Source organism: Fukomys damarensis, unplaced genomic scaffold (genome assembly GCF_012274545.1).
Source record: "Fukomys damarensis isolate Sample0158 unplaced genomic scaffold, DMR_v1.0_HiC HiC_scaffold_18, whole genome shotgun sequence".
In the NCBI taxonomy this organism is placed as follows: Eukaryota; Metazoa; Chordata; class Mammalia; order Rodentia; family Bathyergidae; genus Fukomys; species Fukomys damarensis.
Window position 1 is genome coordinate 3,459,558 of NW_022900930.1, and position 17,267 is coordinate 3,476,824.

The 17,267-nt window shown below is 48.5% G+C and overlaps 1 protein-coding gene across 3 annotated transcripts; it reads left to right on the forward strand.

The window, feature by feature from the left end:
* Positions 1-11: 11 nt before the first annotated feature.
* LOC104848817 lies at positions 12-12,691 on the forward strand. Of its 3 annotated transcripts, XM_010604998.3 has the most exons (7): positions 15-1,056; positions 1,559-1,693; positions 2,271-2,443; positions 2,566-2,710; positions 9,944-10,577; positions 10,687-11,254; positions 11,533-12,691. In XM_010604998.3, exons 5-7 carry the CDS (start codon positions 10,442-10,444, stop codon positions 11,804-11,806), a joined length of 978 nt encoding a protein of 325 aa, XP_010603300.1. In that variant the 5' UTR covers positions 15-1,056; positions 1,559-1,693; positions 2,271-2,443; positions 2,566-2,710; positions 9,944-10,441; the 3' UTR covers positions 11,807-12,691. The 3 variants fall into 3 exon arrangements, 2 of the variants coding, with proteins under 2 accessions (XP_010603308.1, XP_010603300.1); XM_010605006.3 differs by having other exon boundaries at positions 14-1,693; positions 10,687-11,164; XR_002024765.2 differs by lacking the exon at positions 9,944-10,577 and having other exon boundaries at positions 12-1,693; positions 10,687-12,691.
* Positions 12,692-17,267: the final 4,576 nt, after the last annotated feature.

Consider the following 17,267-nt stretch of genomic DNA (forward strand, 5'->3'; position numbering starts at 1 on the left):
GGAGGGCGTCGACGGCCCCGGCTCCACACCGGGACCGGGTGCGGTTCGGCTGGGCCCCGCCACCACCCGATTTCGGGGGAGGGAGGGGAGGGCCGGTCCTCATCCAGAGCCGTGGGGGAAGAAATGGAAAGGCGAGGACCCCAGCCGGCGAGGCCAGGGACTCAGCTCACTGCCACGAAACCGTGAGCGTCTCCTCTTCCATTTCTATTGCCAGAGTAAAGAGCGAGCCACGCTGCTCCCTGGGGTGTGAAGAAAGACTTGTTTGCTTTGCAAACATTTTGCTCTGCGTGAAGGACACTTTCGACAAGGAAGAAAAAGTCCCTCGCAAATACATCCACACCAAATTATGCGTGTTTTCCTGAAGACTTCTGCCAGCACCGAGGTTCAGGCGCAGAACACCTTCTCCGGAGGAGGCGGAAGGAGGCCACCAGGACTTGAAGCCCAGCTCTGCCACTTGTTAGCTCTGATCCCTCCGGTCTCCGAGACTCACTCTGAGGGGTCCCAAAACCTCAGAGAATCAACATGTGCAGTGTTTAGGTTACTCCCCAAAGTGAGGATGCTGTGTACGTCGTTTCATTTAAAAATTAGATTGTTGTATGCATTGCGAAAAGGAGCACAGTGCCTTCAAACCGGAAACCACCAGACATTGGCTGGAGAAGCGCTCCCAGGAAATCCAGCTCTCACCCCAAGGTTTCCAGTATGAGCCTCGGCTTTCATGGGGTGGCTCCCGTGAAACCTTTAACACTGCGCTCTGCGGGGCCTGCCCGACTCACTCAGTCGCAGGAGAATCTCAGAGCACTGCTGTGTTGCATGCTCTCGAGGCGAGAAGCCAAAGTCCTAGGGCCTCCGGAAAGGGTACGCGGAGAGCGGACTTCGAGGGAAATCAGTGGTGCCAGCATCTGGAGGAGAACCATATGCCTCCGTGTGGGCTGGGGCTGCTCTCCGCGAGGGCCAAGCTTGGACGTGAGCCTAAGAAAAGCACTTCGGACACTGCTTGACTCCAGTAGGAGAGGGCACGGATGTGAGATGAGACCAGGGCCAGCCACATTTGTCCCGGTTAGATGACAACTGCTGCCCTCACTGATACCCACTCCTGCGACTCTGAACTCCCCGTGACTCCTCCGAGGATCCACCCTCCCCATGCCTCCGGGAGGGGCACAGTTCAACTGCTCTCTCCTCTCTTCACGTTTTTCTTCTGCCGTAAAATACACATACTACAAATGTCATAATCTTAACCTTACCAAAAAGCATGTGTGGTGGCATGCAGCGCGTTCACTGTTGTGCCACTGTCGTATTATCTAGTTTCGCGCTATTTCATCACTCCTAAAGGAGACCCGTGCGGGTCCCTCTCCTCTCCCAGCCCCTGGTGACCTTTACGCGGTTACGCGGCTTTCCATCTGACCTATGGATTTGTCTATTTTTGGAATTTCGTGGAAGTGGAATCATACAACATGGGACTTTTTTACCTCAAGCGTCTTACACTTTTGCTATCTCTTGATCTACACATTTTGAAGTACTGTATTTCCAGTCGTTTGATTTTATATCTTTTTTTTTTCAGTACAATAAACAGCCTGCAAATGTGGATCTGTGGGAAATGGGGTGTCAGAGAAGAGCGTTTCATGTCACCTTTTCCAGTCCTCTCGATGGACCAATGTAAAATGAGGTTCAACGTTTTGCCCAGATTTTGGAGCTAGTAAGTGGCAGAGTTGGTTCTAGAATCCAAGGATAAATCTTGCTATAAGGACTTGTCCGTCAAGGTGGAAAGGTCTGGCCCAGAGCCTAAAAATCTAATCAAAAAGTCTTATACTCTACCCTGGCCATTTATTTATGTGCCTTCTATCCATTTTCAAAGCTAGATCACCTGATAACCGCCAGTGTGCACCAGTGTCCCCTCCAGGGAACTGTATTGTTCTGTCCTCAGCGATCCCGTTATATAAGGTTTCAGGCTGCAGCTGAGGCTGTTAGTTACTCGGGGGAAAGTGCAGGACTGAACGGGCCAAGGTCATTGGTTTGATCCCAGTTCAAACCAGTTCACTTTACACAGTTAACTTAATTACTCCAAGGCCACACATCTTACTTCTAATGTTAGCTGGTCACTCTATAAGTACTTGGGATTGGTTTTAACAGCAAAGTATAAATGGTTCTACACTACCCATTTCTAGGAAAACTGCTCCAACTGCCATCGTTCTGTTAGGGCTTATGAACTGAACGGTCATCTGAACCCATGACCGCCCTTCCTCACGCAGACCTCCCATTTGCTTATTTTCCAGGTACAGTAAGTACTGACTGCTTTGCATGAATAATATCCTGTAAGCCTTCCAGCTACAGTGAGAGCAAGTACTGTACTATTACCTCCTCCTTTATATGGTGATAAGGTGACTAAGTCAAAAAGATGAAATCCAGATACAGACCTGGTATTCCGTGCTGAAGCCACCCTCTAAACGTGAGTCACCCTGGTAACTGCAATGGCAGACCTTGAACTTTATATATAAAAAGACCAAAGACTAAACTTTCCTTTCTGTATTTTTATATTTGTCATTATTTTGACTTCCCATTCTATTTCAGGTAGCATTTCCATGTTGAAGGGTGCACCCTGCAGAAAAATTATGTGACTATATAGATACAGGCACATTCAAGGAGGTACATGTTCGCTGCGGCGTTGTTCACCGTGGTGAAAAGTGGGGATAACTCTCTTGAGTGGCGTGGACAGGTAAGCACTTACATCCATACAGTCTTATGCTATGCTGCTGGGTTTTTGTTTGTTTTTTGGTTTTTTGAGACAGGGTCTCACTATGTAGTTGAGACTGACCTGGAACTCACTATGTAGCCCAGGCTGGTCTCGAACTCACAGTGATCCTCCTGCCTCAGCCTCCCGAGTGCTGGGATTACAGGCTTGCACCACCACACCCAGCGCTACGCTGCTATTTAAAAAGAATGAGGACAGGGTGGGGCTACACATCACAGGTAGAGCACGTGCTTATTGTACATGAAGTGTCCAATCCTCAGTGCTGAGATGGAGAGAGAGAGCAATCCCCAGTGCCAAGGGACACAGAGACAGAGAGAAAGATCTACATGGAAAAGACTAAATACTTTAAGTTTACAGATACAGCTACAAGTCAGGTGTGACCCCTGGTAGGCTGAGGCAGAAGCATCCCAAGTTTGAGGGCAATTTAGATATTTAGTGAAACCTTGCATCAGATTTTAAAAGGGGTTGAGGTGGCTGGAAATGTAGCTCAGTGTAAGGGCCTGGATTCAATCCCCAGTCCTGAGAAAGGAGACAGACGGGGAGGAAGGGTCTGCAAAGTTGTACGTGTAGTGCTATTTCTGTAAGTTTAATTGTCTTTACACACCTTTGCATGTAATGGTTTATGTATTGTTTAGATGTCTAGAAGGGAACATTTCCAAATTGTTAACCACAGCTCTCTGAGGACTAGTCAGGAGAGGATATAATGGCAGATCTCACGTCCAAATTATATATTCTGTAGTTTAGGGTTTTTTTTTTGTTTGTTTGTTTTTTCTTTCTTGCTTGCTTTCTTTTCTTTTCTTTTTTTTTTTGTAGCAAATAGGCAGTCATTTGGCTATCAGAAGTACAATAATGATTTAAATGTTTAATAAAATTTTTAAATGCTGTGAAAAAAATCAAGTCGCTGCCTCCAAGGGGCTCCTGCCTGAGTAGGGAGGGAATAGGGAACATGCAGAAATAACTGTCATCAGAGCCAGAAACGGATGGAAGGTGGGCAGGAGAGGAGAGCAGGTCCTCTAGGAAGATGAGCGACCAGCTGCGGCTGAGAAAGTGTACGGGAGACGCCCTTCGGAAGGAGCTGGGAGGAAAGGTAGCCTGGAAAGGTCAGCGGGAGGGTGGGGATGGGTGGAGTCCGCAGAGAGATGGCGGGACAGCACGGGACAGGAAGGGAAGGAGGGGAAAGAAAGGTCCCTGGAGGACCTGTATGGCTAAGGTTGGGAATCTGTATTGATTTCTTCAGGCTTCAGGAGCTGCCATAGGTTTTCAGGCAAAGAAGAGACACAATCAAAAGTGAGTAAGCAGCCAGATATGACGCACAACTGTAATACCAGCTACTCTGGAGGCTGGGGCAGGAGGGTCACATGCTCAAGGCCAGCCTGGGCAACTTAGCAAGACTCTGCTTCAAAATACAATAAAAAAATTAGTCTGGGGATGTGTTTCGATGCTTCCTGTGTTCAATCCCCAGAACAGGAAAAGAAAAAGTAAATAAGCAGCAACTTCATAGCCATTGACTATGCAAGTATAATTATACTCTAGCATCAAGCTGCCTGGTTTTGACTCCCGATTCTGTCCCTAATTACCAGAATTACCAAGGACCACTTCCTTCTCTGGGTTTCTATAAAACGGGGAAAAGAGGTAACAGGTGACTGTCTCATACCATTGTTGGGATCTAGGGAGTTATGCTTTCAGGGTGCATGTAAATGCTAGGGCTCCACGCTCAACAGAGTGTTAGACCCTGGTTTGGTCCCCAGCACCACAAAAACAAAGTAAATAAAAATAAAATTTAAAAATCAGTATCACACTTTTAGGTTAAAATCCTGGCATTTTATTCTGAAACTTTTCTTACAAGGACCTAACTTCTTTTTTTTACATTCTCAAGGATAATATATTATTCATCTCATTTTACAGATGAAGAATTCCGGTTTTAAAGAGAGAGGCAGGGCTGGCGATTTAGCTCAGAGTTTCCACCACCTGCCTCACAAGCGCAAAGTCCAGAGTTTGATCCCTGGTATTAAAAAATAAAGAGGGAGGGGGGGCACAATCTGTCTTATCTGAATCCATAACTCTGATCCCTGCCCCCAAACCAGAGCATCTAGCTCAAATTCCCAGATCCTTGAGAGCAGGAAAAAGTGGGAAGTGGAAAAAACTTCGGAAATTTCCATTTACAGAGTTAAGGACAGGAGCAGTGAAGAATGGGAATAAAGTAAGATCAAGAAAGATAAAACTTCAGTGAACACCTGGGAGTTTGCCTATAAAATCAAATGTAACATAGAAGTAGGAGGTATCTGCACACACTTTTATGCGCACATATGACAGAACTGTTTCCTAGTGACGAAGTTTGGGAGGCATTGCTATACTGCTAAATCTGACAATAATGTAAACCTCAAAACGGAGGAGCATCCGGTGCCCAGAAATAGCTCTGCTGCCCAAATGCTCTGTCCCTATCGATTTGTGCCGAGGGCACCGCTGTTCCATCCATTTGAGTGAGGCGCAGTAGGAGTCCTGTGTCCCCAGCATGGCCCTGTGACTCAGTGGGAAGACCTGGGTCCCGCTGGGTCACAGAGAGAATGAGCGGCACTTTAGCTCCAGGTCCGTGAACGCGCTTAGCCCTACCTGTGACGGCCGCATGACTCACCGCATCATCGCTGTGCCCACTTTTGGGGCTGCTACTAGTAAATACTTGTGGCTGAAGAGTCAAAGTCAGGCAAGAACCGCCTCCAGCTCGTTCTAGGAGATGCCTTCAGTCATCTGTGAAGTGGGCCAAAGTCCACGCCAAGCTGACTATTTAGACCATGAAAAACAAGGCAAAAGGTTACTTGGCTGTATGGACTTCTCCTGTTTTATTATAGGAAATCCATGCTGCTCTGTGTCCCCACTAGAACTCTGCAGTCTGAGGTGCGAGGAAGGGAGCCCTCAGGAAGCACCTGGTTCATGAGGCCTCTGCCTTCACAAATGGATTAACTCACCTGTGGGTTCAATTTTAAAATACTTGCCAATCTGTGGATATATTTATCAAAATACTGTGTGGCCGGGCGTGACTAAGTGGTAGGGCACTTGGCTCACCACACACACGAAGCCCTGAGTTTGACTCCCAGCAATGCATTCAAAAAATAAATCAATGAAAGCTGATTTCATGGCAATCCACATTAAAACTCCTGCCACCGGAAATGATATACAAAGCTTGACTTGAAGCTTGAACTCAGTCACAGTGAGACCGAGAGAGTAACTGGAGACAGATGATTCACCCAGGAATCTTCTTCCCGGTGTCATAATTTGTATGATTACATGTCTATATTACAGTGAAGTGAGACCGTCTCAAAATAAAACATATCGGGGCTGGGGATATAGGGCAGTGTGAAGCGCCCCCCCACCCGTTTCAACCCCCAGTACAAAAAATAATTAAGTATATCATTAGGCTGGAGAAGTAAGCCCAGGCCAGCTTTAGTTCCTTCACTTAGCCACGAAGCAACGACAAAACAAGTGCATCCTTACACCGAGCACTGAATGATACGTGGGCACCCTAACCGGATGGATGCCCAGATGCACCCTTCGTCACCTGAAGGCATCACATCCTGGCTTTTTGAAAAGACACGTAGAAGGCTGTGGTTACCCTTCAGGCCTTGGAACAGACCTCTGAGCTCAGAAGGTGAGAGGAGGGTCTCTTGAGTAGCTGGCCAAAGTGCTTATTGATTCTTATTGAATATCCAATGGCCCCATTGCACAGTTTCCCAGCCCTCAGCAAATTAGAAATGGCAGGCTACGCATTTTTAAATCTCATGGTGAAAGAGCCCTCTCGACCACAGTGAACTGAGGCATTGATTGCCACTTATCAGCCTCACAGGCTGATTCAGCATAATGTCTCTCGCTGTGGCTGCTAATAGTTGGTCCATTGCATTTGTACCCGTGGACTCAGTGAACTACGTACTGAAAATTCTCAAAAAAAAAGTTGTAGGCAGGCAGAGTGGCACATTCCTACATTCCCAGTACTCTGAGAGGCTGAGGCAGGAGGATCACAAATTTGAGCCTAGATAGCAATTAAGCAGATTAGCAAGAACCTGTCTTGAAAGAAAAAACAAAAAGAGGGCTGGGGATGCAGCTCAGCACAAGGACCTCGACTTCAATCCCTAGTACGGCTCCCCACAAAAAGTGTCTGTACTAAACACGTACGGACTTTTGGTTGTTATTGTGCCCTGAGCCATGTAGTATAAAAGCTCTTTCCATAGCACTTACATGGTACAGTATTATGTGTTGTGAGTAGTCTAGAGATGATTTGAAATACACAGAATGCTGTGCAGAGGCTATATTCAAATACTACCTCATTTTATTTAAGAGACTTGCGCATCTATATATTTTTATATGCAAGGGGGTGCGTCCTGGAACCACTTCCCAAAGAATACTAAGGACAACTACATAGTACTGTGGTGAGGTGGGCTAAGATGATTTTTGGCATACGGACACGCAAGGTAGTGCTCTTACCCTGTGACCCGGCAGGCGTGTGGCTGATTCCAGGCACTTTTCTACCATCCTTAGAAAGTTCTGGCCCTTGGAGCAAATCCACCAAAACCTCACGTGGCATGGAGTCTCTCCGAGTCCCTGCACCTCCAGCTTGGTTAGGTCTCTTCAAGCCTCCCACAGCCCTCGCCACGTTTAGGTGACGGTTGCACATTCCGGTGAAAACCCTTAGAACAAAGCTTGTAATGATACGTTACTGAGCGAACCAGGAGTCATGTCGTGACCACTGAGATTTAACTGCATATTCTTGAAAACACTTCAGCTGTGAGGTTGAGGGGCTGATTTATTTGGGGTTTCTCCAATTTAAACCACTGAGCTGTGACCCCGTACGTACCTCTAAGTTCTGTACAGAGTAGACGGGCAGGAGCGGTGGGGCGCAAAGAACCCTGGACTAGGAATGCCCTGAAACTGAGCACCGCGGTGCCTGCCATTTCAGTCATTCAAGGTAGCAAAGGGTCTGCAAACAGAAGGAGTAGACGCACCAGTAAGCAGAGGTGCGAACGGGTGGTCCTTGGAGCTTTTCCTCGCATACTCCCTAAAGAATTCTGAGCCACGTGTATCCCTTCACACATTTTCAAGTTGACAGCTGCGCGTTTTTATGATAGCATTAATTGTTTGCTAAGGATGCACGCTGAAGATGGTTAGCGTGGATGTTTTTAAAATAAAGCTGTTGTATCACTCTGTATCCATTAGAATCTAAGCACCATTGGAATTTGACACCATCATTCATTTTTTAAAACAAAAACACAGTTCTCTGACAGAAATGTTAAATTGTTTCCTTTACTCCTTCAAACTATACTTTCACGTCACCTCCAGTACAGAATTGTATTCATCCCAGTTAACACTATGGGAAACTGAGGCGGGAAGATCACAAGTTCAAGCCCAGCCTAGAAAATTTAGAAATTTAGTGAGACAGTGTCTCAAAATAAAAGTAAAAAGGGCCGGGGATGTAGCTCTTTGCAAAGGCCCTGGTTCAATCCCCAGTACCACACCCACAAAAAATCATATTCCGAATGTCAACTTTTCTATTCTTGGACATTTTTTATAGATTGCCCTATTATATTTCTGAAGCAGATTTGCATATGTGAATTGATTTTGTTAGTTTTAAAAAAATCTTGTGCCCATAAGTCTGTCAGTGTTAAAATGTTGTTGGGATTCAGTCACCATTCCAACTATGAATGACAGGACAAGTATATATTTTATTGATTACTAAATATGAAACATTAAAATAGTATTGAAAACGAGGCTCTTAATAAGATGTGCAGGGAAGGACTATAAACGTGTGTACTTTATGTCTTAAACATGAGTTTACTTATCCATCAACTAATATCGCACCAAAGAGCAGAGTTCAGCATCACTGCTGTCACTGTTTCTCTCTCTCTCTTTTTTTTTGTACTGGGGATGGAATCTGGGACCTTGCACTTGCCAGCCAGGCTGCAGAACCACTGAGCCAAATCCCTGGCCCTGTTTCTCTTCTTTGACTTTGAGCCCTGAGAAGGTTTGTTCACGTTAGTAAGTGAGGGGGCTGAGAGATCTTGGTTGTGACAATGTCCTGAGCTGGTGAGAAGGAAAACTGACATAACGCAAAGGCACAGAGCTGCAGAAGGGGCCCACAGCAGAGTCGCCCACACCCTGTGTGAAGACACCGGCCGGGCGACCTTCACAGAGAACCCAAGCCTGCTTTTCCTCAGGGCTGTGATCAGCGACACCATTCAATTCTTTGACCTTCTTGTGGTTACATAACAAATATCACTTGGAGCTCTTCCTTCAGGGAGACGCCCACGAGGGAGCCAGGTGTGGAAGGGCACACGTGGGATCCAGCACTCTAAGAAGCTGAGGCAGGAGGGTCACAAGTTGGAGCTCAGCCTGGGCAGTTTAGCAACTCAGCAAGACCCTGTCTCCAAAAGGAGGGTGGAGGGGGTGTTCTGGGGATGTAGCTCAGTGCAAAGGCCCTGGGTTCAGTCCTCATTACTGAAAATGAAGATTCCTTGAAGGAGGCTGTGCACGCAAGGGGTGGTGAAGGGGAGGGCGCTACATGGGAATTCTCGTGCTTCCCCCTCACTGTGCTATGAACTCTACTCTAAAGAATTATGTGGACTCTGGAAGCTTTTACCACCCAGGGCAAGGCCTGGCTTTCCTGTAGCGGAATAGAGAGGGTGAGCTGGGGTGCACGGGTAAATGGAAAACTGGGGACCCAGAGTAAAACCACCCTTTACTCTGTCATGGGCAGAGATAGACACTGACTCCTTTAAAACTCTGTGCCCTTTAAACACCTCTGGAAGAGGGTAGCTTAACAACTGCCTCGATGCACAGGACTGTGATGTCAGATTTTTTTGTTTGTTTGTTTTAGTGATACTGGAGATGTACTCCAGGGCCTTTGCACTGCGCTTCATCTCCAGCCTCTTATTTTTTTACTTTGAGACAGTCTCCCTGTGTCACTAAATTGCTCAGGCCAGGCTCCAAGTTGTCATTCTCCTGCCTCAGCCTCCTACTGGGCCAAGATTGCAGATTTACGCCGATCAGGGCTCGGGTGGTTTAGAACCTGGATGACTGACGTTCACACTGACCTGGCTGTCCAGCGTCTATCTGGCATCCCTACGGAATCCACATCGTTCATTTTAAGATGAGACAAAGTGAGACCGGAAGACGGATAAAGGGCTTGACCGGGGGCTTTTCCTTAATTCTCAGGTGCATTCATGCTTTCCACGTGCTGTCTGCTCCCGTCGCAGTGCTGCTCCCGTCTCCTTACCCTAAGCAAAGGTGCAGACCAACGACAGAAATGCCACCCACCCCGAAAGGAGGGAAGGCTCCGGGGCCAGCAGCTCCGTGTGACGGTGCCTCGTGACACAGCTGTTCGCTGTGGTTGAGCAACGGAGTCGGCCTAGGCCCCGGCGGCAGACAAACAGTTGAAGAAAATGTGGTATGCCCCACAGTGGAGTATTACTCTGCCGTAAAGAAGAAAACCGTGTCATTCGCAGCAAAGTGGATGGAACTGGGAGGCACTGTGTGCAGCGAAGCAAGCCAGACGCAGAAACACCAGCAGCGCAGCTCTGAGAGTGGTGATTTCTGGAGGTGGGGGAGGGTGCGGGGGCACAGACAAGGGCTGCATGAGTCCAAGAGGACCAACCCGTGGGAGCGCCACCCTGGGGTCCACCGCTGAGCACAGCTGACGTGTCAGTAAAGGCGATGATTTCAAACGAGGGGGAAGTACCCGGAGGCCGTGGAGCTGGGTGTGTGCTCAGCAGAGGCACATGCGCCCCACGGACAGAAGGCCCTGGGTTCTGCTCCCGGCGCCACGACAAAACAGAGGCTAAAAAAGGAGGTGAGGGCAGCCACTTCTTTGAGTTTAGAAACTTTTGTATAAGATTTGTAAATAGTCTCCTTTACAGTCTACCCCAATGGATACAAAATAGAAAATATCTTCCTTACAGCACTTGACTCTCCTGAGCTGTTTCTGAGGAAAGACACCGACCCAGCCTTCCGGGCTTCCGCCTCCCGCTCGATTCCTATGACTCCTGCTGCTGCCTCTCACGCTCCTGTCTTCTCCCAGGAACCAAACATAATCTGCATCTCAGGCCTTTTTCTGGCCTCCCTGTGGTGTGGGAGGACTCCTCCGGGGATGGCTCTGGCTCTGATCGGCTCCGGCTGTGATGGCGAAGCCAGGTCTCAGGTCCACATCCTGTCCCCACCTCCCTCTCCTTCTACAGGTCAGCAGGTCCCCCACCCCCTGGACCTCCTCTCCCCAGGCCTCAGCAAGACCCCCAGGAAGCCCTCTGGGTCTGCAGCCTCCACTTACCTGGCTCTGGCTTTGCAAGAAGGGGGCCTTTGCACAGAAGCGGACAGCTGGGCACCAGTCTGGGGGCCACCTCTGGTGGCCGCATCACAGGACAAGGGGACCACAGGAAAGAGGGAAGCGAGACCCACACCCTTCCGCTCAGGAGACCCAGGCCCAGCTCCTGGCTCAAAGACGAGAGTTTTTAAAACTGTGTGCAGAGAAGGGTGTGTGAGTGTGTGTGTGTGTGTGTGTGTGTCCCATCCCCTCCTCACAACATGACCCCCGGACATCCTCTGGGAAGTCTCTAATCTTCCTTTCTAAAAAACGTCTCTAGACCCCGCCTCCCAGCCCCACCACCCAGTTCTTGGTGTCCTCAGCCAGTGTCTCAAAAACGGGGAATGTTATGTGACTGACAGGAATAAGGGAAGGAAAAGAAAGGAGAAAAGAGTATGTGTCTGAGAGACTTCTGTGGTTTTCATTGCCTCCCCCTTATTCTTGCCAGGCTGCAGATGGGACTGAAAACCAACCCAAACGGACCTGAAGACTGTGCAAGGAGAGAGCTTCCATCTCGCGTCCTACAGGGGAGCCGACCCTCGGCTTTGGGGTCCATGGGGAGGAAGTGGGGCGTAGCGGGGCAGTGTTCAAGGACAAATCCGGCTTCAGGCAGGGTCACCGGGGACAGACAGCAGATAGTGGCACGGAGAGTCCAGAGGAGCGACCGGGTTCCAAGGGATCACCAACGAGCGTTCTCTCCTCACGGGACTCAGTCTGCGTAGAGTGGTGTGCGACCGCCTCGTGCACAGTAACCCTGTAAAGAACCAGTCAGAGAGCCCAGAACAGTGCCTGCCACAGAGCAGACACAGGTTACAGGGCAGCATGAGATGCGCTTGTCAACTTGTGGTGCTTTCGTTTACCTGTTTGCCTTCCCCTCTGCATCCTGGATGTCCTTTGTCTTTTCTTGCTAAGTTGCCCATTCTGGCCTCAAACCCGTCCATGATACAAAGCTGATGGGGTCTCAGGCACACACCTCCCAGCTGGCATTTTGTGTCCCTTCTACCCGGAATATAGCAGGCACTCAATACTTGTCTGTTTGATGAATTCATCCACTAATTAATATTTGGTCCCACCTTTACCTTGGCCCCTTTCCCTGGTCAAGACTGTACTCTTTGCTCTCTCCTCTCTGCCTTCCGGATAAAATTCAAACTCTGAATGAAAGTAACTGGACATGAATTAGATAGAAAGCTGAAACTCCCCTTCTGGAAAAACCTGAGTTTTCTCAGCAAATGCAGTGGGAAGAGGCTAGGGGGGCTCACGCTCTGGGTGGCTGATGTTTCTGAGTCTCTTGCGGAGACGCGGTGTGTTTAAATTAATGCCAGATTCCAAGGAGCTATTTCTACTGAGAGAACTTTTAAATGCCGAAAACATCCCGTCTTCCTGATGGTCTTTAAGTGGGGCAGAATGAAAAGCGTTCTGAAGGACAGAAACACAGAGCGGAGAGAGGAAGAAAAAAAGGGAAAGAAAGGAGCGAGGAAAGACAGAAATGCAAGGAGAGAAGAAGGAAAAACGGAACGCTGAAAGAATGAACTTAAAAGCAGGCACATGCCAAGCATGGTGGCACACATCTGTAATCTCAGCGTTCAGGAAGCTGAGGCAGGAGTATCTTTGCGAGTTCAAGGCCTGCCTGGGCTGCATAGGGAGTTCAAGACCAGCCTGAATTAGAGCGAGACTCTGTCTCAAAAAACCTAAAAAAATAGCAGGCACATGGTAATTATAGTCAAATACCATATAATCAACTGAACACAATTTTATCCTTGCTTGCTCTGAACCCTCCATTAAAATGACCATAAATGGGAGGAAAGGACCTAAACCTTCAAGGACAAAGAGGATGAGAAAACATCAACCGTTCAGAGTTGATGAAACAGAAAAGCCCTGACAAGTAAGTGGAAGCTAAATGCTCTGGAAAGCTCAGACCTGCTGGGAGGAGGTCACAGGAAGCTGGGCAGGGCTGGGGAGGCTTTGGTGGTGTTGAAAACAGAAAAACCAAGAGTTTGCCTGAGGCGGAGGATGAAGACCGGGAGAGTGGAAAGGAAAAGCCGAAGCCTTAGGACCAGTGTCAAAAACAAGGCAATTTACTAACAACAGGATAATGAAGTTCTAAAAACCTGGACGATGAACAGCAGTGCCTGTCATGCCAGCAGTCTGAGAGGCTGAGGCAGGCGGGTCCCAAGTTAGACAACTTAGTGAGATTGTTTCAAAATAAGCAATTTAAAAGGGGTGTGGGCCGGGCATGTAGTTCAGTGAGAATGCTGATTTCTCCCCTGTCCCAGGCAGGAATGTGGAGGGGTAATCTTGGAGAAAACAGTTCAGCTCCAGAGAAAAACTATAGAGTCACAGAAATATCTCCCAGGACAACGGATGTAGAGCCATCCACTTGTCCTCAAACCTCTCACTGGGCTTGATACTCTCAGACAAGTTTGCAGAGGCGCCTCACTCACTCATACACCAACCGTGAGGGCCACAGGACGCACCAAGGACTCCCCCACCACACCGCAGACCAGGACAAACCTTGGGGGAAGAAACAGAGCCAGGGCAAGGAGAGACAGGAAGCAACTGCTATCACATGGAGGTAAAAGAAAAATAACGATAATTTGGAGCTCAGGATGGAGCACAGCGGCAAGAAGGTGTACTTAGCATTCTTGAGGGCCTGAGCTCAAGTTCAATCGTCAGTACCAGAAAAGGTACATATTATTAGTCAGCTTTCTTATTGCAGAGACAAAATACCTGGCGCACGCGTCTTAAAGGAGGAAAGGGTTGTCTTGGCTCATGGATTCAGTTTCAGTCCATGGCAGGCTGACTCCCAGGCAGAAACATCATGGCAGAGGGTACGGCGCAGGAAAGCTGCTTGCCTCATGGCGTCCAGGGATCAGAGCGCAGAGGAACAGCCAGAGGAAGGGGTGGGCACTAGATGTGGTCCCCAAGGTCAGAACCCGTGACTCACCCAGGCACACCCAGACGCGTGTGCTTGACTCATTTTATAAGCATCTGTCACGTCAGTCACGTTGGCAGCCAGAATTAGGCAGCACACACACACACACACACACACACACACACACACACACACACACACTGGGGTGCTCCTTAGAGAGACTATTCATAGATCAAGAAAAGACTTGTGGGGGTCAGAGATTTAGCTCAGTGCTTTCGCCACCTGCCTCAAAAGTGCAAGGTCCCAAGTTCAATCTCCAGTACCCATCCCCTGGCAAAACAAGATTTGTGAATACTACAAATAAAATGACAGAAAAAAAATAGAAGGATTAAAAGATAAAGTTGAGGAAATGTATCAGAGAGTAGAGCAGAAGGACAAAAATTTGATAATCAGGAAAGATGAAACAATGAGATGCAAAATTACATACAAATCCAAACATTCAACTAAATAGAGAGGAATGATATCAGCTAAACAAGTTTTCAAAAAAGAGAAAACAGAGAAACTGATTCAACACAGAATCCCAGACCTTGAGCACATAAAGCTTCATGAGTGCAGGACCTAGCAAGTAAAGACATGGCCCCCCGGGTTTCAGAACCCCAGCATACATGGAGATCCAGACAGAACAAAACAGGACCCACCCTCAGAAGTATGGAACTAGAACGCTCTTTAAACATTGGCTTACGTTTGCAATATTTCTATTCATTTTGAGGGAAGACTTCTGAACGGCAGACACAGAAGCAGCCAAGGCAGGGGCACAGTGGCACACGCCTATAATTCATCATCTGGGAGGCTGGGGCGGGAGGATCACAAGTTCAAGCCCAGCTTGGGCAAGTTTGTGACTTAGTGAGACTCTGCCTTAAAAAAATTAAAATTAAAAAAAATTAAAAATAAAGGGCTGTAGGTGTAGGGAAGTATGAAGGCCCCTAGTAGGAAAAAAAAAAAAATCCAAGGCCTTGAGGAGAAAAACTGGTTTATGACCTAGAGCTCCTCATGCTCCCCAAGTATAAACCAATCATGAAGCTAGAATAAAGGTATCTTTCAGACATACATTGTCTCAGAAAACTCAATTCCTGTTTACCCATTCTTCAGATGTGCTGGAAGCCCTGTCTCAAAAAAATAAACAAAAGCAAACAAACAAAGAAAAAAGAAGTTCGAGACCAGCCTGGGCTACACAGTGAGTTCCGGGTCAGTCTCAACTACGTAGCGAGACCCTGTCTCAAAAAACAAACAAAAACAAACAGATATGCTGGAAGATGCGTACCTCCAAAAAAAGGGGGAAACACAGAAAGATTGCTGGAGAGCACGGGTCCTGCAGGGACGAGGCGAAGGGCACCCTGGGTGGAGGTGAAGTTTCAGGATGACAGGTACGCATTCACACAGGGACAAAGTTGTCCCTAGCAGAGTACAGCACTGAGCAATTCAGAATTACTGGCTAGTAGAAAATCAAACAACAACAACAACAATAATAATAAAACAGGGGTAGGGCTAGAGTACAGTGCTTGCCTAACACACAAGGCCCTTGGTTCTTTCCCCAACATCACAAACAAAACAACCCTCCCCAAGCAACAACAACAGGACAGTTATTAATCCCAAGAAATACAACAATTAAGAAAAAGTAATCATAACGCGCTACGTGTCTCTTGTGCGAGCAACGGTTACATAAATCATGTAAATGTTGAGCCCTGACTGGTAAAAATTGTTACATGACCGTAAGGTACAATAGTGAGAGCTAAAGATCCCATATTTCACAATAAGAGATGTACAGAAGGAAAACTCAAGAACTGGCACATAAGCTCAGTGTGTGAAGCTAAGATGAGAAAAGGCACAAAGGAAAGCGAATTACGTTTATGAGTCCTTCTCAGGCGTCCTTGGCAGCCGAGGCATCGAGCCAAGGACCTCGGCCTGCTGAGCGCATGCTGCCGCCTCCCCCTAGAGAGGGCTCTCGATGAAGGTCTTCCAGGTCCTTCCTGCCTCGGACAAAGACCTGAATGAGACAAGCCAAACACAGGACCAAAGACATTTGAAAAGCTAGGTGATAAAGAGATTAGGGCTCTGCAGAGAGATCTGGGGCTGAACAAAGAGGAAAGGATAAAAGCAAAAATAAAAGTGCACCCTGCACGGAAGATGCCCATCGACCTTCTGTGAGGAGTCACAGTGCAGGCTTCCCGGGCAGCTGAGCCCTCAGAGCCATCCACATCTCCCGGGAACCCACGAGGAGTCCCACCTGGGGCCCTGGGCGTTGTGTGGTGCTGTCCCGAGATCTTGTATGACGAGTCCGCTCCTTCCCCGGGCCCTACCTCCTGTCGCTGCCACTGTTTCTGTTTTTTCCTCGTGTCTTCCTCTGGTTCCAGGAAGCATCGCTGGGTTATAAACCACAAAACACCATGACCTAAGCCATGCCAGGCCGCTACCGTGCTAGTGAAACAAGTAGGAGATGATGGTTTTGCCCCTTCTTCTCCCCCTATAGAGTAAAAGGATTTTGCCAAGGGCCATGGCAGGGCTGATGCTGTTTGAGCTGTGACGGTGCACAAACAAACGGACAGAGGGACAGCTCTGCCAGAGGCCCCACTCGCCCTGAACGGTGGCGGCATTGTCCAATATCAGAGGAGGAAAAGGGCAGCAGACAGCAGGTGCTGCTCCAGGCGACAGATGTGAGAAGGGAAGTGAACAATGCGCAGGCAAACTGCAGGTGAAAGAATTCATGAAGAGAGGAGCACCTGCCCCCGGGCCGCCCAGGTGACTGACAAGCAGGATTCCCGTGGCCTGCATCATCGGTGCCTGCTGTAAAGCTCAGAAACCCCAGGAACGGCAGCAGCATGGCCTCAGAGTCTCTGAACTTGAAGAGGGTCCCTGGGAACTGGGGGTGGGGTGTGAGGACTTGGAGTTGGAGGAGGGAGAGGGGGAATTGGCAGAAGTTGGGTGACCGCACGGTGCGTGGAGCCGGGGCAGCCTGTCTGGGAGGTTGCATGCTCTCCTCCTCTCGCCTCCTCTCCCCACAACACCCTGAGAGACACTCCAGGGAGGAGTCTGCACGTTCTCGTAGTTGCTGGACCCCCAAGTGGGCAGCTGGTCTGTGTAGACCAGTCATCGCACCCCACCACCTGCCCAGTGGATCAGGCCTCAGGTGAGTCTGTGGCCCAACCCTGGCCGGTTTGTCAGCTTTCCTGGGAAGACTTCAAGTTAGAGCTGGACTTAAACACAGTCTCTTCTCTTGGTGAAGCCGGATGAGAGACTACCTCGGGCCGGTAGAG

Excerpts from the sequence above, each read along its gene's own strand:
- LOC104848817 (XM_010604998.3), top strand. The coding sequence starts at position 10,442 with ATGATTTCAAACGAGGGGGAAGTACCCGGAGGCCGTGGAGCTGGGTGT. Across the intron at positions 10,578-10,686 it reads AACAGAGGCTAAAAAAGGAG|CACTTGACTCTCCTGAGCTG; the intron begins GTGAGGGCAGCC and ends TCTTCCTTACAG. Across the intron at positions 11,255-11,532 it reads AAAACTGTGTGCAGAGAAGG|GCTGCAGATGGGACTGAAAA; the intron begins GTGTGTGAGTGT and ends TATTCTTGCCAG.